Source organism: Lathyrus oleraceus, chromosome 1 (assembly GCF_024323335.1).
Source record: "Lathyrus oleraceus cultivar Zhongwan6 chromosome 1, CAAS_Psat_ZW6_1.0, whole genome shotgun sequence".
NCBI lineage: Eukaryota > Viridiplantae > Streptophyta > Magnoliopsida > Fabales > Fabaceae > Lathyrus > Lathyrus oleraceus.
In genome coordinates this window covers 10,073,428-10,096,276 of record NC_066579.1, presented here as the reverse complement: position 1 = coordinate 10,096,276, position 22,849 = coordinate 10,073,428, and the positions used below count along the sequence as shown (strand labels likewise).

The 22,849-nt window shown below is 33.4% G+C and overlaps 1 protein-coding gene across 1 annotated transcript; it reads left to right on the top strand.

Moving 5' to 3' along the window:
* Positions 1-315: 315 nt before the first annotated feature.
* On the top strand, positions 316-1,137 carry LOC127087186 (uncharacterized). The gene has a single exon (XM_051028056.1). It carries the CDS (start codon positions 316-318, stop codon positions 1,135-1,137), a length of 822 nt encoding a protein of 273 aa, XP_050884013.1.
* Positions 1,138-22,849: the final 21,712 nt, after the last annotated feature.

The following is a 22,849-nucleotide window of genomic DNA, read 5'->3' as shown; positions in this document are numbered from 1 at the left end:
TTCTGCCCTCATTATAATGGGGTATGAGCTGAAGGTTTTAAGTGCATAAAGTTGGAAAGTGAGTTATGCCATGAAATCAAGCAGTTAGTTGGTTATCAGGAGATTCATCAGTTCTCGGTACTAGTCAATAAATGCAGGATCTACGATAAGGATAGTCAGGCAAAATCTGCTCACTGCAAGAGTGTTAGTGAGAAGAAAAGTGGGAGTATGTATCATGGTAAACCTTATTTGAAACCAGCTGATAAGGGGACATAGAAGTTCCAATAGAAGGTTGTAGGTGGGAAAGAGATAAGTGGGAGAGGAGCTCATGCTACTATGGAATGTTATCGGTTGGGTCACCGTGCTGCTAAGTGTAAGAGTGCAGGTCATAAGTGTTTCGAGTATGGGAAACAAGGAAACGGTATTGCTGAGTGCAAAAATAATGCTCCGACTTGTTACAACTATGGTGAACCAGGACATATTAGTATCCAATGTCAGAAATTGAGGAAGGCACCAGCTTCCGCACAAGCTAGTGGTAGAGTATTTGCTTTTAGTAGTGTTGATGTCTCGATATCAGGTAATTTGATTCAAGGTATGTGTTTCATTAATAGTGTTACTATGATTGCTATAATTGACACCGGTGCGACGTATTTGTTTGTATCTCTTGATTGTGTCAAAAAGTTGAATCTTAACGCGCCTTATATGATTGGAAGTATGGTCATTGATACCCCAACTAATGGTTCAGTGACTATTTCATTGGTGTGTTTGAATTGTTCTTTGACCATTTATGGTAAAGAGTTTGGAGTTGACTTGATATGTTTTCCTTTGAATCAACTCGATGTGACTTTTAGGATGAACTGGATAGAGTTCAACTGGGTTTATATCGACTATTTTGACAAGACTGTGTTGTTTCTGGAACTCGAAGAGAGCAAGGATTTGAAATTCATGTACGCTGGCCAGGTTAAGATGTCTTTGAGGGAGGATGATAAGGTGATCATGATGCTTACTTCTTTGAGAGTGGAGAGAGATGTTATGGCTAATGATATACCTATGGTGTGTGCGTTTTCTGATGTTTTTCTTGAGGATATTTGTGACTTGCTGGTAGAGCAAGAAGTCGAGTTAGCCATGGATTTAGTACCTGGTACTAGACATGTGTAGACGGCACCATATAGAATGTATGCATTAGAGTTGAAAGAGTCGAAGAATCAGTTAGAATAACTGCTAGAGAAGAAGTTTGTTAGATCTAATGTGTCACCGTGGGGAGCGTCAGTGTTGTTGGTTAAGAATAAAGTGTAGAATAGACAAGGATGTTGCACTGGATGCGGTAAGACTAGGCGAAATAAGATTAGAAATGAGAGTATTAGAGAGAATATTGTGATATCATTTAAAGTAGAAAAGATAGTGGAAAATAGATTTAGGTGGTTTGTTCACGTAAAAAGAAGACATGTAAATTCTATTATAAGGATATTAGATATGACGAAAAGGAGTCAAACAAATAGAAGTAAAGGAAGATCTAGTAAATCAATAAAATAACTAATAAGAAAGATCTTGAGATTAAATAATTGAATATAAACATGATCTTTGATAGAATATTATGGTGTAATTTTATTCATGTATCCAACCCAACTTAGTGAGATAAGGATTTATTGTTATTGTTGTTGTAAATAGAAATATTCTTACTTTAAAAAGTTTGCCAATGTTTTAAAAAGGGTAGTTTTGCATTTATAGGACTAGTCTTTGTCTCATGTTTGCAATTGTGTGTGTATTATAGTATGCGTTTAGGGTTCCACCATATGTTGTATTTAAGACTCAACTTTATATAATGAATTAGCTCTTTGATCAACATTTTTGGAATAGAATTATAAATGAAAAGTTATTATGAATTTATGAAAAAATTATGATTAAAGTGTCAAATGAATTTAGATTGTTGTTTTTAAGAAAATAAATAAATACACATTTGTTGTTGAAAATCAAGGAGTTATATGCTCAAGTCAACCCACTCAAACTCAAGAGATTTAACTTAAAGATGAATAAATTGAGAATTAATAAAATTCGTAAGTTTTGAAATCTATAACAAAGTTCACAACTCCAAAATACTAAAAGTTAGATACAAAAATATATGATGTATCATTTGATAACAATAATAGATTTAGAAGATAATTTTTTTATATATAAAGAAAGAATGAAAATATGTGCAAGAGAAAATTTAATGTATTGGGAAGACAATGATTTTGAAAAAAATATTCTATTTTATGTTACTTTTACAAGTTTTGGACAAAATGTGTCACACAACTCATTAATATATTTTGATGTTGTTGATTCCATAACTTCATATAGGATTGTGGATCATCTATTCCCCATATTACAATAATAAACATATGATTATATTCCTAACGATATAATCTTCCTCTTAATTTAATGAAAGGCGACTACTTAGCTATAGGGGTGGCAAACGGGCATGCTCGCCCCGTTTAGGCCTGTCCCGCAAAAGCCCGCAAAAATACGGGGCGGGGCGGGGCGGTCATAGTTGAGGATGTGGGCCTAAAACTTAGACCCGCCCCGCAAAAAAGTGAGGGCGTGGCGGGGAAAGCCCGCGGGCACTGCAATATTTAAGCTTAAAAATGCAAAAATTTATGTAAATACATGTGCCCGCAAAAGCCCGCAAAAAAATGGGGCGGGGCGGGGCGGACATATTTGAGGGTGAGGGCCTAAATCCTTGGTCCGCCCCGCACAAAAGTGCGGGCAAAACGGGCATGCCCAACGGGCCGAGCCCATTTTGCCACCCCTACTTAGCTACAAACACTTGTACTCCTCAAACTAACCATAAATTCTATAATGTTGTTGCTCATAATTTTTATATATTTAACATTCATTAACAAAAAATATGTAGACAATTTTAAGTCAATTGATAATATTTATATTAATTAATTTTTTCCTTATTAGAATAATGAGTATTATTCATATTTATTTCACTTGTGATAGATAGTAGTCAACTAGTCAATCTCATTATAAATTTAATACATCATAAACTTCCCGCTTATTTTTATTCATCCATCATTGTAGTATACAAATATAAGGTAAATTATATAAAATTTGAATTGATTATATAATGTATGAATGACTATCTGTGATAAGTTCAATATTTTTGCATTCATTATCTTTTTAGGTTTATGTCTATTAGTCTCTTTCTTGTATTTTATAGGAATTGTTAAACTGCAAAGCTCAAAATATAAAAATACATAAAAATAATGATTATCAAAATTTATCTAAAGTTGTTATGCACACATGTATGAAATTTAAGCCTTTAGCACGCCATCAACTCTTATACGAAATATAGAGATAGACTATATAATTATTTTAAATCATCATATTTTTATGGCTTAAATAGTCTTTTCGTCCTTGTTAGTTGACGCGTTCTTGTTTTTAGTCCTTAAATCTTTTCTTTGGAAATAGTCTTGGAATGTTAAAATCATTTTGAGTTTAGTCCATAAAGTGAAAATCCGCAGGAAAATCCATAGGAAAATCCGCAAGAAACATGCAGATTTTCATACGAATTTTAATTTTAAGGACTAAACCAAACATTCACAAATTATTTCCACAAATCAAAGGTTTAGTGACTAAAAATAAAAACACACCTACTTACATGGATGAAAAAACTATTTAAGTCTTCTTTTCTTTACTAAAGTAACTAATTCTAATCATGTAGTAACATTGTTGTGTCCATATCTTATAAAAGATAACAAAGGTGTCAATTTTTGCATGATATCATAATGTTCTTCTAGGCCTATTAAATAAATATTTTCAAGTGTCAGAGACATGATATGAATAACATCATTATGATGTGAAAATAAAATTATACACTTAAAAGTAATTTAGAACTAACTTAAACTTAACCGGTAGGTTATATGCATTGGCGCTTGTTATAAATGCACTCGTCAAACCGATGTGAACACTCCTCATAGATGCAATCATAGTGTTCCTCACAAAAATCAGCTTTAATTTAATATAAGAATAAATTAATATTACTAAAATACATAATTCAAAGATATAAACTTTGAAAAGTATGAGAAAAAAGTCTTACCACCAACAAATTATAGCATAAGCACAACATATAAGTTTATTCATAATTTTATCTTTTTGTTTGTAACAAATAGAAAAATGTATGATCTGTTTATAAAGGTTGATGCTAATTATATGTTTTTTTTTTCAAATCCATTATATAGTTTTAATACTTGGAATTGTAAGAAATCCTTCCTAAAAAATTGTCTCATAAGTACATTGATATATCATATTTCTCTTTTTTACTCCCTTAATTGATCACTTGACTTTAATAATAATGACACGCAATGATACTTTTGATCATTAGATTTCATTGTTTTTTTTATAAAAATATTATATTTTAATATTTTTTATTTTATTTCTTTTATCTTTTCATAAAAGATAAAGAAAAATGTCCCATGAGATATAATAACGTTGAACGATAAAAAAAAGTTTTATAAACAAATCATGAATTAAGTGATAACATATTTGTGCTCAAATTAGAAGTATGTTAAATCAAAATTAATGTATATCAAATGTGAGAGATGTGTGATTTGTTTTACATATTTGTCCTTTTAACTTACATAATTGATCCCTAAACCTTAAGAAAACTAATATATATAAAACTTTTTTTAGCCACGAGAGTTTATTATGATTTATTATGAATCTTTTATTATTATATTTTTCTTTTTTATCCATTCACACAATATGTGAGAAAAAACACATAAGAGAAATAATAATGTTAAAGGATGAGAAATTTAATATATAAATAAATAATGAATGGAGTGCTGAAAGCCTGAGTCCTGAGAATGTACTCCTCTCAAGGTCTCATGTTTGTATTCCGCTAGGTGCAAACAATTTCAATGTTGGACCATGTACATACAAAACTTTACTCTAGCTTTAAACACCCTGCAAGTGGATGGTGGAATTAGTCCCTTTGAATTAGTCCGTCGCAATTATTTTTAATCTTTAATATTTTGATATTTTGACTTTTAATTTTAGAAATTGAGTTTTTAGTCTTACAAGTAAATATTTTTCAAGAATTTTGACTCCATCTCATTTTTTAATTTTTTTTATGATATTTATATTAATCATTGTAATGATCTCTCTAATTCTTTTGAAATATTAATTATGTTCAATTTTCTTATAGGTTAATTTCTATTATTAATGAGTAGGTCACATCAACTAAAATAATATCAAAATATAAAAAGGGTGAAAAAGAAAAAGAAAAATAAAAAGTGAAAATTGAGGGATACAAAATCAATTAAAAAGATATGAGGGTAAAAAATTAATTTTTTAAAGTAGAAACAAAAATGCATTTAAGTCTGACTAAGCAAATCTTTTGATCATTTTATAATGTTAATGTCAATTAAATTATTTTTATTACGTTTTAAAAAGTTCTTTAAAAAATATGAATTATTATAAAACATTGTCATTTAATTACCTCGATGCATTATATTATATTTATCTTTTTTGTGCATTTATATTTATATATTTAACTTTCAACCGATCGATCACTTAAGTAAAGATAATATATAAAATATTTTTTATCATAGGAGTTTTTATTATTACAAACCTTTAATGAGTCCAAAAAAAATACTTTTAATTAATACTTTGTTTACCTATTAATGAGAAATAGGGGCAGTTTTTTATTTATATTTTTTTTCCATTACGACATCTTTATAGTCATGAAAACATATGTTTCAATAGCACCCAAAAAAAGTATTTAAAGGAGACAAATAAGATACATCAATGTATTTAATAGAAGTTTTGTATTAAAAAATAGAAGGGTTGTAATAAAAAATAAAGAATTCTTTAGATAAAAAAAATCATATATCTTATCTTTATTATATTCGAATGGTTAATTGAGTGAGTTAAGTGAACAATTAACATACATCAATATCTTTAAGTGACAATGTTTCATAATAATTCTTATTTGTGAAAGAAATTTGCACTAGTCCTTAAGTATGAAAAATTATTTAATTAGCATCAACATTTATAAAATGATCAAATAATTTTTTATTTACTAATAAAAAAAGGAAAAAAATGATCAAAATTATATCTTTTGTTTAAGCTACAATTCTCTTTCTTTATTAATCTTACGACAATACACCGTAAGTATTTAAAAATCAAATCTAATAAAAATATGGTAAAAATGTTTTATAATTAAGCACTCGCAAGCATAGAACAACAATAACAAGCCTAACCATATGTATCAATTTTTGCCATAATATTCTACCAATGATCATGTTGCTATCCAAATCATTAATCTCGAGATCTTTTTTAATAACTTATTTTATAATCATTTTTATAATATTTTTTATGTTTATTCATATTTGTTTTTTTCTTTTAATTTTGTTATGTATCATATCGTATTTTCTTTTATATCAAACTTTAAATGATTTATTTTATTTTTATTTTTGTTTATTCATTTTATTAAATATTGTAATCATTAATATTTAATAATAAGTTATTTTATGTATGTGTTTTGTTAGATGATTCATCATGATTTAAAAGTTGCTATCAACATATAATTTAATTTGTGTTGGATAGTTATAATCTAAATCAAATGTACTCAATTTTTTAACGTTATGTGATAAATTATTACTTTTTTAGTCACTTTATATTAGAATTTTATTACTAAAAAAATATGCATGAATTTTTCACATTTGAATATCATATCACTTATATAAGACCATAAGGATAAAAATGTAAATTATTAATAAAACTCATCCTCTCCCCTCCTGAACCAAACACATTTTATTTAAAATCCCTCCATTCCCCTCCCCTCCCCTCTTTTGAATCAAACACTTATATGATTAAAAAATTCTCTCACCTCCCCTCCCCTTTCCTCTTTTTAAAATCCCTCCCCTCCCCCTCATTTGAACCAAACAGACCCTAATTATTTGCCTTATCTCTATTTGGTCTTCCCTCCTTACTACAAAATCTACTGGTATTCTCTTTACATGCTCAAACCACCTAATTCTATTTTCACCACCTACTCCACTATAGACGCTACCTCGACACTCTCCCTAATATTTTCATTTCTAATTTTATTCGGTTGAGTCCTACCATACATTCATAGTAACATCATCATCTCTACTACACTCATTTTATTTTCACATTGATCCTTAGCCTCCCAACATTATGTCCCGTACAAAATCGTAAGCCCTACCGCAGTCCGCAAGAAAATATCACATAATAATCTTGTAGAATTAACATAATATTCTTGTACGCAATTATTTAATCTATACAAAACATATCAATTGTTTGTGACATTCTACATAGTGGGTTCTAGTTAATCAAATGCTTGTCGATCATTTACAACTTTGAGAATGTTGGGAAAACTCCAATCTTGAAGTTAATCGAATCAATCTTGATGAGATTACTTGGACTCCAAATAATAACAAAATAACTAAATCAACTAAAACTAAGTTAAGTTAACTATTTCGACTCTATCGAATCTTCGATAGGCTATATTTGACTTTCTGTCAAATATAGCAAATACAAACTCTATTCGACACAAACTACTTTCGACACCCATCGAATACAAAAATACTATTTCGACTTCGACACAAAAATTACATATTTAAATCACCACCTAATTCATTGTGTCTAAGCTATCAACATTCATTAGTGTTCTTAATCTCTTTAACAATTCAACCTACACAAGCTTCGTCATTATATCTGCAATCTGATTCTCTGATCTACAATGCTCCAGGCTCAAATTTTCATTTTCTACCTTCTCTATCAAGAAATGGAACCTCATTTTGATGTATTTGCTTATTATGTATGATATCCGATTCTTTGCTAGGCTGATAGCTGACATGTTATTGATCTTCATGGTCATTGCTCCATGATTCTTCCTTGTAATTTCTTCGACTAGATTCATCATCCATCTTTCTCGGCATGCATATAGAAAAGCTATTATGTATTATGCCTCACATGATGATAAAGCTACCATTGGTTCCTTTCTTGAACTCCATGCGACTGGTGCACCACCTAACATGAACACATATATTATTGTCAATTTTCTATCTTCAGCATCACCATGCCAACTAAAGTCAGTGTAGCTCACAAGTTTTCATTATTTCCCTTTATCAACTGAAGGAAACAAAATACCATAATCAAGTGTTCCTTTGAGATATTTTAGTATCCTCTTGGTGGTTGCAAGATGAGATGCCTTTGGCTTCTGCATGAATTTGCTGACCATGCCTACACAATAAGCTAAATTTAGCCTTGTGTCACAAAGGTATCAAAGTGATCCAATGAGTCTTCTATACTGCATTGGATCAACACCATCTTCATATGAGTCTTTAGATAGTTGCAATATGGGCTCAACTGGAGTCGAAGTTGGGTTGCAATCTTGCATCTCAAATCTCTTGAGTATTTATCATGTATATCTTCTTCGGTGCATCATTAAGTCTCTACTACTCTTTTAGAATTCTATACCAAGTAAGTATGAGAGATTTCCCAAGTATGGCATTTCAAACTCCTTACTTAAGTCATGTTTGAAGTCTTTGATCTCCTTCTTGAAACTGCTTGTTATCAATAGGTCGTCGGCATAGAGACATAGTATAAGCAATTCACTCATGCTCCTCCTGCCATAGACACCATGCTCTGTCGAACACCTTTCAAACTCTTTCTCTCTTAGAAATCAATCTATTTTTTGTTCCAAGCTCCTGGAGCTTGTTTCAACCCCTATAGGGCTTTATGCAGCATGTATACTTTCCTTTCTTGGTCCTGTTCAACAAACCCAACTGGTTGCGTTACACACACCTTTTCTTCTATAGGGTCATTCTAGAATGCATATTTCAAGTCCATCTGACACATCGACCAGTTACACATATTGGCTAGACCAATAACTAACATGATTGTTTTGATTCTAGCTACTTGTGCAAATAATTTATCATAGTCGATTCCTTTTTTATGAAGAAGCCCTTTTGCTACAAGTCTTGCCTTGTGTCGAATTACTTCACCTTTTTTATTTATCTTGACTTTGTATACCCACTTCAAATTAATTTCCTTCTTCCCTCTTGACAATTTGACTAGTGACCAAGTATCATTGTTTTCTATGAATTTTATCTCATCCACCATAGCTTTCATCCACCTTGAGTCTTTCAATGCTTCATCTGCATTTACTGGCTCAATATCTGAGTAGAATGCATAGTGTACTAGCTCGCATTCATCATCTACCACATCATCTGATGTGATTACACATTCCTGCAGTCTTTTAGGCATGTTTATTATTCTCTAAGGTCTTCTTGTGCTAGCTTGACCTTTGACAACTTCTTGTCGAATTTCTCTAACAGTTTATCGAACATCTCTAATAACTTCATTAGATGGTTCATCATACAGGACTATCACAGAATCCTTCTTGATGTTCTTAGTGCAATCCCACTCATTAAGCTCATCTATGATCACTCTGTCTTTCGACCATTGATTTGAACTTGGTGAAAACATTGATCACATCATTTTCTTCTTGATTAAGTAGGTCCATAGCTTTCTGTTGTAATATCAATAAATGTAACAAATTACTTGTTACCTCCAAGTGAACCTACCTAGATATGACCACCCACGTCTGAGTAAATTATCTTGAGAGTGGATTTCGACTTGCTTCTTGCATCCTTATTGAAGCTATTCTTATGTTGCTTTGCTTAAACACATTTTTCAAATACTTCTTCTGGAATATGGTTTTCTAGTAGACCTGAAACCATGCTTTTCCTCTTCAGATTACTAATATCATTAAAATTCAAGTGACCAAGTCTATAATTCCATAACCAAGTTTAATCCCGAAGGTTCTATTCCAAGACATATGAGCCTTCAAGATTAACCTCTTTCCCGAGTCGATCGCTCTCATCATTCTATCTTCGACCAACACTTTGTAATTCCTTTCGATTCGCAGTCCTATTCTTAGAAGATTACTCTTAATGCTAGGTATGTATAACACATTGGAAATTACTTATTGTTTACCATCCTTTCTTCTTATCAGAACATCATTAATACCTTCAGTAGATACGGTATTATCGTTTACAAATTTTACTTTGTTCTTCGATGAGCGACTGATGTTGATAAAATAATATTTTGTTCCAATCATGTGATGAATAACCTGAGTTAAGTACCATTGATATTTCAATCTTTCTTTTTCTTTTATGGTGACCATTAACATCACTTCGTCTTCTGCAAGTTTTGCATCAATTTCTTAATCTTTCTTGGCTCCTCGACATTGGTTAGCACTAAATATGAATTTTATCAGATTTTCTTCCATCACCTCTTCCTTTGCCTACACCACCACCTCTGTGATTTCCTTGGTTAGAATATTGTCTTTGATTTGATGAACTACCTTCTTGATTATTTACTCTTCCAATCTAATTATTGTAACTTTCTCAATCGTTGTTATTATTCCATCTTCCTTTGTCTTTCTTAGTCGACTGAGCTTGCAAAGCCATATCAGTCTTCAACTTGCTGGCAGTTTTTTCAGTCATTCTTTGTTCATGAGATTCAAGAGTCCCTTGAAGATCTTCTTTTGTCATGCTTGTCAAATACTTCGACTCTTCTATAGCTACTATCACATGATCAAACTTTGGAGCCAATGACCTCAAAATCTTTGACACTACAAATTTTGATGTTAATACTTCTCCACACATTTAGATTTGATTCACCGATTTTGTTACCCTAGTGAAGAAATCAGTCATGTTTCCATTATCTTCCATTTGAAGCAATTCATACATTCTTTTGTAAGTTTGTAACCTCATCTCATTCACTTTCTTAGCGCGTCCAAATGATTTTTTTAGGATGTGCCATGCTTCCTTTGTTGAATCTACATCACGAACTTTCTCAAAGTTGTCTCGATCAACGCATTGATGGATAAAAAAGAGAGCCTTGTAATCTTTCTTCTTCAAGTATTTGTGTGCAGCCTTTTGTTCATCCGTTCTCCAATTTGTGTCACTCCATTCTTCACAAAATCCCAAAGATCTAGATAAAAAAAAAACGTTCATTTTCTTACACCAATTTTCATAGTTTTTACAATTTAATATTGGAAGATTCGCTGGAAAATGCCCACTCAGATTATTCATCGTGATTCAATGCGTCCCAAAGATCACTAAATATGCTCTAATACTAGATGTTGGGAAGACTCCAATCTTGAAGTTAACCGAATTAATATTGATGAAAAAGAATCAATCTTTCTAATTTATCACTCCTCTTGTTCTTCACCCATTACTCAGGTGAAACAATCACTCCTTGGTTGCAATATGATTCTACACTTCATAGAGAATTGAAAGAAGAAAAAACAATGCTAATTGAAAGTGAGAGAAAAGAGAAATTTGGAAGGAAGAAGATGAATGTAATGTCGTTGTGCAAACTGCACTTTAAATGTTTGATAATGTGTGTTAATCACAATTGTGATTTCGGAAATTACACAATATTTACATACACTTGATACGAATGAAAATAGAGTTCCTATCTATTTATATAAGATATTACTTGCGCTCCAAGTAATAACAAAATAACTAACTCAACTAAAATTGAGCTAAGTTAACTATTTCGACTTTGTCGACTCCATAGACACCAACATGCTTCGACAGGGTATATTTGACTTTCTGTCAAATATAGAAAATACACAATTTGTTCGACACAAACTACTTTCGACATCCGTCGAATACAAACATACTATTTCGACTTTAACACAAAAAATTACATATTTAAAAAATAAAACATAAATAAATTAAATTTATATATTGCGATGGAAATATGGCAATCACTTTGTCTCTTGGATGTCATGCTCTTCAACTAATGACATCTCCTTAATTACCCAAACAATGTGAAAGTAGGCACATGAAAATTTATAAAGGCGATTCATCGTTCTCAAAGATAATAATGAACGATAATCAATACTAAATAGTATACATGACATTTCCTTATGCGTCCTAACCATCAACTAACACTTACATGTGGATTCTTATAATTCCAAAGTGGTACAGGTAGATAAGCCATGTGTTACCCTATGAACAATATATTTAGTCTGGTTGGTGCAGTATTACATGAGAATGTTTCAGTGTAACTTACCTTAACTAAATACCTTTTTTACAACTAACGCCTCCAAGATATTCTCAACCATCGAGCTTCAATTTTTAAACAATTCCAACCTTCTACATATATCACAATATAAATGCAACATGTATATAACATAAACATCATGAACAATCTGCATTAGACATTAGTTTGTGACTTGATTGTGTTGGATTAAGGATGTTTGAGTGTGACTAAGAACTATGGATTTATTGTGAATTACGAAATTAGAATATTTTGGAGTAAAATGGATATTTTTCCCTAAAGTAAAATTTGGAAATGTTACAACAATTATAAGATATTTCATGTCAATTTAAGATTTCATGAAGTTTATAAAATAATAATTAAGTCACAAAAAAACTAAGTATATTAATAAGGTGCCATTAAGAATTAAGTGATGAAGTGGTGGCCGTTATGTAACTTTACATTATTAAGATAAGTTAAGATTAAGTAGGATTTAAGAAAGATTATTAATTATTTAATCTAAAATTATGAGCAAGGGTCAATTGGTAAATTGGATTAAGACAAAGGAAAAATATGGAATATCACACTCATTAATGAAAGGCGTATTAGTATAAGTGTAAAGGTCATCCTAGAGGCACCTGAAGTTTCTCAACATGGGCGAGGTGGTGTGTTGCCCACATGAGAGAATCTCTAGTCGCCTATTAATTGGAACATGCACACCTTTCTCAAATACGCCTCCCATTCCCTAGATGACAAACCTGATTTGTAGGAAGTGACATGTCCCAGTCGATATCAGTGCAAAGACGGAGTTATGGAAAATTAATCATGTTCTCATGAATAATAGGGGATTAATTGCCCCATTCTCACTCCTACTTCCTGGAAGTATGAGGTCCAGGCCCAGGGATTTCTATAAATGCCTCAACCCTAAGGTTGAAAGACGATCCAATTTCACTTTTAAAAAAATACCACATACTTAGCTTCTCACCTCACTGTGTGAGCTAAATCTAATCATACAAAAAACCCTAAAAACATATCACATCCCTTAACCACTAGGGGTTGTTACATATTGTACTTTTAAAAAGTATAATTGGAGTACAATGTGGGACTTGGTAAAAATGATATGGGTTGCACTTATCGTTACTCACCACTCGTTTTTGCCCCTTCCCTCGGAGGATGCTTAAATGAAGTTCCAAGACCGATGTCTACATCATTGCTGGAGGTTTTGCTGGTAGAGGAGAGTCTAATTCTTCTCGAAGAAAATATGTCAAATGAGATTTGATGGAGAACATCATACCCGATAGCATCCCTAAAACCTTAGGGAGAGAGTGAGAATCCAAAACCCCTTTCTCTAGTAAAGACGCCATTAGAATTTTCCCTATAACAATGACCCTATGTCATCAAGGTGCAATACGGTAATTGGGATATAAAATGAGTATTAATTGACCATGGAAGCTCAACAAATGTCTTATTCTTGAGCACTTTTGAGGGCTCCAGATTGACCCAAACAACATCTGAGCGTTCCAAGGCTCTCTAGTTGGTATGTTGGGAAAACACGTACATGTGAGGGGCCACGTAACGCTCTAAACAAGGTCTGACTCAGAGGAAAGCGTAAAAATGGTTAAAGTAAAGTATCTCATGGTTGACACCTCGTCTCTGCATAATTCCATCCTAGGGAGGTTTGCCCTTAATTTTCTAGGGGCAGTTCTATACACCCTTCATTTGATTTGAGAGTATTTGTTACCTAATGGAAAGTTGGGTTAGTTCGGAAGGACTATGAGGTCACCCAAGAATGATATTTGAACTACTTAGAAATGAAAAGGGAGCATGTTGCCCCATATGTTGCTCATAAAACAAAACCACGAGAAGCAAAGGTCACAAGATGGGACCCAAAACCGAGGATCGAAAAATAAAAGATTACTCCAATAGAGGACCTAAAAGAAATCAAAATAAACATCTCCTTGGATCATCAGGTCACTAAACTAGAAACCTCCTTATCTGAGTCAGATGAGGAAAAGTTGGTCACCTTGCTAAGGAGGAACCTAGATTTATTCGCTTGGGTGCCCTTTGATATTCTAGGAATTGATACAAGAGTGGTCGGACACCGCCTCATCGTTGATCTTGTAGTGAAGGTAATGTCTCAGAGGAAATACAAGGTATGCAAGGAGAAGAAAGAAATCAATGATGAAGAAGTTTAGAAATAAATAAAGGTCGACTTTACCATTTAGGTCAAATACCCATCTTGGTTGGCTAACACAGTTTTTGTGAGGAAGTCATCAAGCAAATGAAACATATGCATCGACTTCACTGACCTTAACATTGTGTGCCCTAAAGATTGATATCCTCTACCCAACATAGATTATCTTATTGGTGCATCCTCATGCTACATAACATTGAGTTTCATAGATGTCTATTACAGATAAAACCAGATAAAGATGGATCTCGTGGAGGCGCCCGAAACAATATTCATGTCTAATATTGGAAATTATTATCACAACGTCATACCTTTTGGGCTAAAGAATGTAAGTGTTACTTATCAGATACTCATGAATGCAATGTTCTCAAAACAGATAGAGTGCATCCTGAAAGTCTATATTAACGACATAATAGTGAAGACCTCATAAGAGAATAACGATACATCAAACTTAGAAGATATCACAGGGTCATTCAAAAACTAAAACATGCACTTAAATCCCACTAAGTGTTCATTTGGCATGAAAACAAGTAAGTTTCGTAGTTTTATGTTAACCATGAGTGTTATAGAGGAAAAACCAGATAAGTGTCAGGTCATCATCGACTTGAGGAGCCCATCCAATGTTAAAGAAGTTTAACACCTAACAGGATGTTTAGCCACCTTATCTCGTTTCCTTTCTTGTGCAGGTGACAAGGCTTTACATTTATTTTCCACTCTAAAGAAAAGGATAAATTTGAATGGAAGGACGAATTCAAGGATGCGTTTTCAACCTTAAAGGCCTTTCTAGCATCGTCGCCCATCTTGGCAGCCCAATAGCAGATTCACATATGTACCTATATCTTTTTTTTACTGACCATATGATAAGTTTAGTGTTGGTCCAAGAGACATATAAGGTTGAGTGACCTGTCTATTTCATGAGCAAGGTGTTCAAGGGTGTTAAGGCATGGCATCAAAAGAATGAGAGACTTTCTCTAACGATCCCGATAATAGGAAATAAACTTAGACCTTGCTTTCAAGGACATAGGGTAATGATAAAAACCAACTACCCCATACGATAGGTCTTGAAAAGGCAAAAGTTAGCATGCAGGATTTATCTTGGCAATTGAATTATTTGAGTATGACATCCACTTTATGGAATAATTCATTTCGCTAGTAGGAAAGGAGGATCCTTCCATGCGAACACTATCAGTAGATGACGCCTCTAACTTAAAGGGAAATAGTGTCAAGATAGTATTAGAAGGACCAGACAACCTGTTAATTAAGCAGTCATTGAAGTTTGAGTTCATAGCTAGAAACAATCATGTCTAGTGCGAATCCTTCATTGCTGGCATGGTGCTCGCCCTCAAAATGAGGGAATCAAATCTAAAGGTAAAAAATGACTCCCAGTTGTTGTAAAATCAAGCCCTTAGGAAGTACCAAGTGGAGGATCCCTAGATCATCAAATATCAGAAAAAGGTATATGACTTAATAGAACGTTTCAGAACTTTCAAGATATGTATGTGCGTAAGGAACATAATTTAAGGGTGTACCTTCTTCCCAAACTTGCTAGCATGAAAAGAATAAGGCCCAACTGCATAATAGTTCAGGAGACTCTCACCATCTCTAGTATCGAGGCGGATGAGACCAACACTCTGAAGTTTCCCAGACCATTAGCTGGATGACGTCTATAAAACATTATATATATGAACTGCCACGGAACGAGTTAGAGGATAAGAAGATTCATAAGCATGCAGAAAAATACACAATGGTGTCATGGAAGCTCTACAAAGTGGGAAGGGTTTCCCACATGTTAAGATGCTTAAGTGAGCATAAAGTTGCCCTAGTCCTTGTCGAGGTTCACCAGGGGGCTTGTGGCAGTCACATTGGAGCTCAAGCCATGGCCAACAAGTTGTTCAGGGAGATTTATTATTGGCTCACACTAATGAATGACAATACGACATTTGTTAGGAAATGTGACAAATGTCAGAAGCATGCCAATTTTCATCATGTGTCGTATGAGATCCTTTATTCCATCACGACACTTTGGCCATTTCACCAATGAAACATGGACATTTTGGGCCCTTTCCCGAAGGCGCCAAGTCAGCTAAAGTTTCTGATCGTTGGAGTAGACTATTGCATATAGTGGATGTAAGTTGAAGCCATATCCAAGATCACAACAAAAAGGTTCCTCCATTTTATTGGAAGCAACTTATATGCGAGTTTGATTTTCCAGGAGACATCATTTAAGACAATGGAACTCCATTTTCCAGCGCTACCATGGCCTATTTATGTCATAGCCTAGGAGTACAAACACAATTTATTTTTCATTTTCCATCCACAAGAAAACAGGTTGGCTGAATCAACAAACAAATTTAAGGGGGTTAAGAAGAAGCTAGATGATGCCAAAGGACTCTGGGCTAAAAAAAATCAAGAAGTACTATGGTCATATCATACCACCCCTAATTCAACCACCAAAGAGACTCCATTCATAATGGTATATGGAGTGGATGCCATGTTTCTTGTTGAAATCGACATGTCCTCTTGGAGGCGCTCTCATTTTAACGCAGAAGAAACGAGCCATGGCTAAGATGTTTTGCTGATCTTATTTACAAGATGAGAGATGTCACCTACATGTGTGAATTCACCGTCAAGAAAAGGGAGGTCAGAAGATACAACTAAAAGATGGTTCAAAGAGAAATGCAAGAGGACGACCAAGTACAAAGGCAGGTTGTCGTACACACCCATTAGAGGAAACTGTAACTCAAATGGGAAGGACCATAATGCATATATCATAATTTTCCTCATGGAACCTACAAACTTGAGAAGATGGATGGACGACTCACCCCTAGAACATAAAACTCAGTTAACATAAGCTATTGTTATAGTTAATTATTTTTCGGCTGTGTAGTTAAAGGTGAAAGGCAATTTTCCTACCAGTGTATGAATTTATTTGAAAAAAATTATTGTTATTTATAGTAGGTTATTATGGATATATATGCTTGCAGGTTATAAAGCTCTACATCTGAAGTTTTTATGAGGATAACGCATGAAAATAACTTTCAACCTCGATGATGATAACCAAAGAAAGTATCTATCAACAAAAGGACTCAAGATAAAGTTCCTATACAAATCATAAACTATATAGCAAAACTCTTGAAGTGTTGGATAAAGGTGTGAAAGTTCTCCAAGTCATGTCTATATGTTTGTCTGAGTGAGCGGAGTATTGTAAAAGTAAGGGAGTAGCTTAAAAGTACTAAGGCAACTCACACACACACTTAAAAATATTTTATCAAATGTGTTTAAACTTAAAATCAATTTATATGCCTAAACAAGTGATTAAAGAGTTGTTCAACCCTTTTAAACCATTTTTAACTAACTAATTGATTAGTTAATTATGCTAATCGATTGGGAAAACCTTTTTGAGCCACCTAATCAATTAGAGCATCAAGCTAATCGATTAGAAGAGTGGTAATCAATTTAATGAAAAGACATGGATAACACATTAATGACTTGCAATGACTATATATCCAAAAACTCCTATTTGAATGTGGTAATCAATTAAAAATGACTATATTTCCATTTCTAGATCTTTCAACTACTATATAAAGGCGCCACGCCTCCACTTAAAACCATGCCAGTTTCCAACGTTTCTATATTTCTTTGGAGTTTATCTTTCTCCCTCTCTCTCTAAAAATATTTTCTTTTGCTTCATATTGCCTTAGTGCTAGTAAGTGGAGTTTTCCTGTGAGGAAGGAATTTTTGTAAGTGGCCGTGTTGGTCGTTTATATTCTTAAGGGAGGAATACTTTTAATATATTGAGTTTTCTTCTTGAGATAAACTTGTCATAAAATCTCTGGATTTGGTTTCTTCATCTTTGCCAAAAAAAGATTTATTTTGTTTACTAAGATAAGCCATAAATATCTAAACGGTTTGTTAGCTTAGCCTGGGGTAAAAGTTGTCATTAGTTGGGGGGTAAGCCTGTTAAAAATATCAAGATCATATTGTATTAAGGTTCGTGGTCATAAACTTCAAAAGCTCATAGGTTTATTGTCATAATTCTCAATAAAACCTCTTGGGAACATGACTAGGCCAACGTTCGGCTAAATCTGTATACATCTCTGGTGCAATCTTAGTAACCTTATCCTTTTATTTTTTGCAGTTTACTTTCAGAATTTTATTTCTGCTGCAAATTACTCACTTAAAATTACTAATACAATCTTAATCGAGAAAGATTTAAAATCAATTATGAATTTTAAATACCACAATTCAGCCCCCTCTTGTGTTTTAAGTCACTTGTCCAACAAGTGGCATCAGAGCCTAACTACTATTAAGGACTAATCGTCTAAGGAGGAAAAACTTGTTCAAGCTATTGACTAAACAAACCTCCATCCATAAATGGAGAAGGGTATAGTTTATGGAAAGAGAAAATGAAAATTTTCATATAAGGGAAGAATCGTAGTATTTGGATGTTATGAGAGAATGACCATTTGTCCCCACACAAAGAAGTTAATGGTGTTGTATTGGACAAATATGAAAAGGATTGGTCCAAAAAGAATAAAGAGAATGTGCAACACAATTTAAAAGCTAAGAACATCATCACCACCACACTCGGTCTTTATGAGTTCCTACGAGTCTCTCACTGTGAATTACCCATGAAGGTACTACTGAGGTAAATAGGCCAAGATTGGGCACATTATCCTTTGAGTATGAACTCTTCATAATGAAACTTGAAGAGAACGTAAGTCAAATGCAAACAATATTTACACATATCGTGAGTCGTATGAGAACTCTAGGGAAAACATTCTCAAATGAGGAGTTAGTCTTAAAGATTCTTAGATGCCTAAACTGGAGTTGGCAACCCAAAGTCAGTGCAATTTGTGAAGCTAAGGATCTGGAGATTATGGACACACACTCTATTTGGTAAGTTGCGGAAACATGAAACTAAACTCAAAAGACTCGCCATAGACGAAGAAGGAGAAAAGAAAAATAAGAGTCTAACACTTACAGCTGAAGAATCTGAATCAGATGATGACATGGCTCTCATGGTAAAGAACTTCAGGAGATTTATGAAGAATGAGAAAAATAAAATATAAGAGTGATGAAAATATGGAGATAAGAAACCATCCATTCCAACATGCTACAATTATGGGAAAAAAGGACATATCATACCATATTGTCCTCTACTAAAAAAGGCTAATAAAAATTTTAGAAAAAACCAAAAAAATAAATAAAGCTTATGTCGCATGGGAAGATAATGATATGGAATTCTCAAATGATGAAGAAGAAAAATCCAACATATGTCTAATGACAAAGCCTCAAGATGATGAGGTAACCTCTCAATTTTCCTATCATAATTTATTTAGCCTATGTAAGAAACTAACAAAAGAAGCAAATAAACTAGAACAAATTATTTCTACATATAAGGATGTTATTTCCTCTATGAAACTAGAAAAAAAACTTGAGAGAGAAATAGAACGTCTTAGAGAAGAAAACTCAAATCAAAACTCTTCCACATCAAACAATGAACCTGAAACATGTGATAGTTGTAAAAACTTAAAAAATGAAGTTTGCGATCTTCATAAAAAAATTGTTAAGTTTACCAAAGGGAGAGACAACATAGAAGTCTTGCTAGGAAATCCAATAGCCTCCTACAAATAAATAAAATCACATTGCCATGTTCTATTTCCTTAAAAACGCCATGAAAGCAAAGGAGGGCACGCCCCTTCATACTTTTATAAAAAAACACTATGAACGCAAAGCAAAACTATCAGCTAAGTTTGAGAAGGCATATTAATAGGATATTCCATTTCGAGCAAATCTTTTAGAGTGTATAATAAGAAAACTAAAACAACTGAAGAATCAATTCATGTTGCATTTGATGAATCCAACCCAAAAAACTATATAAGTAGAGGTCATTAATAGTATTGGTGTCTTAGAAAGGACAAATTTGGAAGACAATCAAGAGAAAAAATCAAGAAGAATATGAAACTAAAGTCACAATTGAAGAACCACTCCAGGAAGAAATTCTAGACACTCCATAAGAACATCTTGATCTCCCGAAAGAATGGAGGCTGACAAAGGACCATCCAATTCAAAATGTCATTGGAGATATATCCAAGGGAGTTACCACTCGATGATCTCTCAACAAGGTATGTAATCTTGTGGCTTTTGTTTCACAAATTAAGCTAATGGGAATCGACAAAGCCATAGTCAACGAACATTGGTCTCTTTCTATGCAAGAAGAGTTAAATCAATTTGAGTGACATAATGTTTGGGAACTAGTTCCCAAACACTTGACTAATCTAGTAATTGGTACCTGATGGGTCTTTCACAATAAGCTGGATGAAGACGACAATGTTTTAAGAAATAAAGACAGACTCATTGAGAATGGATATTATCAACATGAAGGAATAGATTTCGATGAAACCTATGCTCGTGTAGCCATATTAGAATCCATAACAATGTTATTAGCCTTCTCACGCGTCATGAATTTCAAACTATCTCAAATAGATGTAAAAAGTGCATTTTTAAATGGTTACATCCAAGAGGAGGTATTCTTTGATCAACCTCCAGGTTTTATAAACCCTACCTTTCCGGATCATGTTTTTAAGCTTAAGAAGGCACTATACGACATGAAAGAAGCTCCTAGAGCATGGTATGACCGGTTATGTAAATTCTTACTGGAAAATAGATTCCAGAGAGGACAATTTAATAAAAATCTCTTCATCAAGAAAAATGATATTATCTTCGGTGCTACTAACGAATCCTTGTGCAATGAGTTTTCTGAAATCATGCAGAATGAGTTTGAAATGTCAATTATGGGAGATCTAAAATACTTCTTAGGACTTCAAATTCATCAAACTGAAAATGGAACATTTATAAATCAAGCTAAATACTACAAAGAGATAGTGGCAATATTTGATATGGAGAAGTCCAAAATAATAGCAACTACAATGTCAACATCATGCTACCTAGACAAAAATCCAGAAGGAAAACCAGTTGATGAGAGAAAATATAAAGGTATAATAGGCTTTATTCTCTATCTAACTGCATCCCGTCTTGACATAATGTTTGTTGTATGCATGTGCGCAAGATTTCAAGCATCATGAGATATCTCACTGGCACATAACAAATGAGTTTATGGTACCTGTCATACCCCAAAATTTCCTCTCCCCTTTTCATTTGGCATAATTCATTTGCATACATCAAATCATATCATGCATGACCATTGTATTTGGTCATGGGATCACAAGCATGGACACTTTGTAGTTTGTATCTTAACATTAGGGTTTCATCTTGTTTTGCTTAACAACTAACCCTAATTTCATAAGAGATGGTACTTGTTTCTTCTTATTTCTCATGTAGATAGTCATGCTCCAAATCAAGGCAAGAGAAAGGCCTTTTGATCAAGGGAAATACATGTTTCCTCACTATGATTCAAAGGTGGCTCATGTGTTTGTTTCCATGCCACATTACTCAATCTTCAAGACATTCTCCATATCACTCAAGCCCTAATCAAGTTTTAATAGAGGGGTGATTATTCCATCATCATTGTGGCTTGAAATGAAAGAAAACATCAAGTTTTCACAAAGCGGTACAAGTTGGTTTGACCTAATTTGCAGGTATGCCATGTTTTTGGTCTAAACTCCATAACTCCTTCAATTCTTATCCAATTTACAAGTATCTTTGAGAAAAATGTTTCTTTTATGATCCTCTACAACTTTTATTCAAGGGTAAAACATCATTTCATTCATTAAGGACCTCATTATACAAAGGACCAAGTTGCCAAAATAGGCCAAAACCTTACCATGACCCCTACTTTCTACCCTTGCCATTTTCAGATCAAGCACTCTTTTGATCCCAATCCTTTTGCATATTGCTAAGCTTATGTAAAAGATAATTTGGCCCAAGTTTAGCTCAAAATGCATGAGGGAACCAAAAGTTATGGTGTCACCAACTTGGGACCTCAAAATGACCCAACATGCCTCAAACTGCTTGACCAATTGCCCAACATAAAACTCAGGTCACAACCTCAACTTCCCAAGCATGTAACTTTCACCTAAAAGATCCTTTATACTTGATTCTTTTTGCATCATTTTCTACTCCATGAAGTGATCATTTGTCTCAAAGAAAATTGGAGAACCCACGAGTGGATTGGAATTGGCCTAAGCCTGAACATGGTGACCTAAACTCTATTTTGCACCGTTACCTATAATGTGGAATCATGCCAAAATCAATTTAGGACCACTTATCAAGCATGAAAACTTGTTTCCAATGACCAAACGCATCTGACGATAACACAAAACGACTTGCAAAACATGAAAATCACGAGTTTGGTGCCAAACTTTCACACGATTTGGATATGAAAAATTATGAGATGGTTCACACGAATTGAGATCTATTTCACACATATTTGAATCCCAACATATTCTCTATAAGTAGAGGAATGTATTACCTTCATTTCCAAACTTCAAGAGCCAAGAAATCTTTGCCTCACTGAAACTCGAAAGCAATAAAAAACCAGTCACTCATTTCTTCGATTCAAGTCCCTTTGCTTCCAAATTTCTGCCCAGAATCCTTCATCAGCATCATCTGAAGTTGTCTGAAGCATTTCTGTGGTCTGAAACT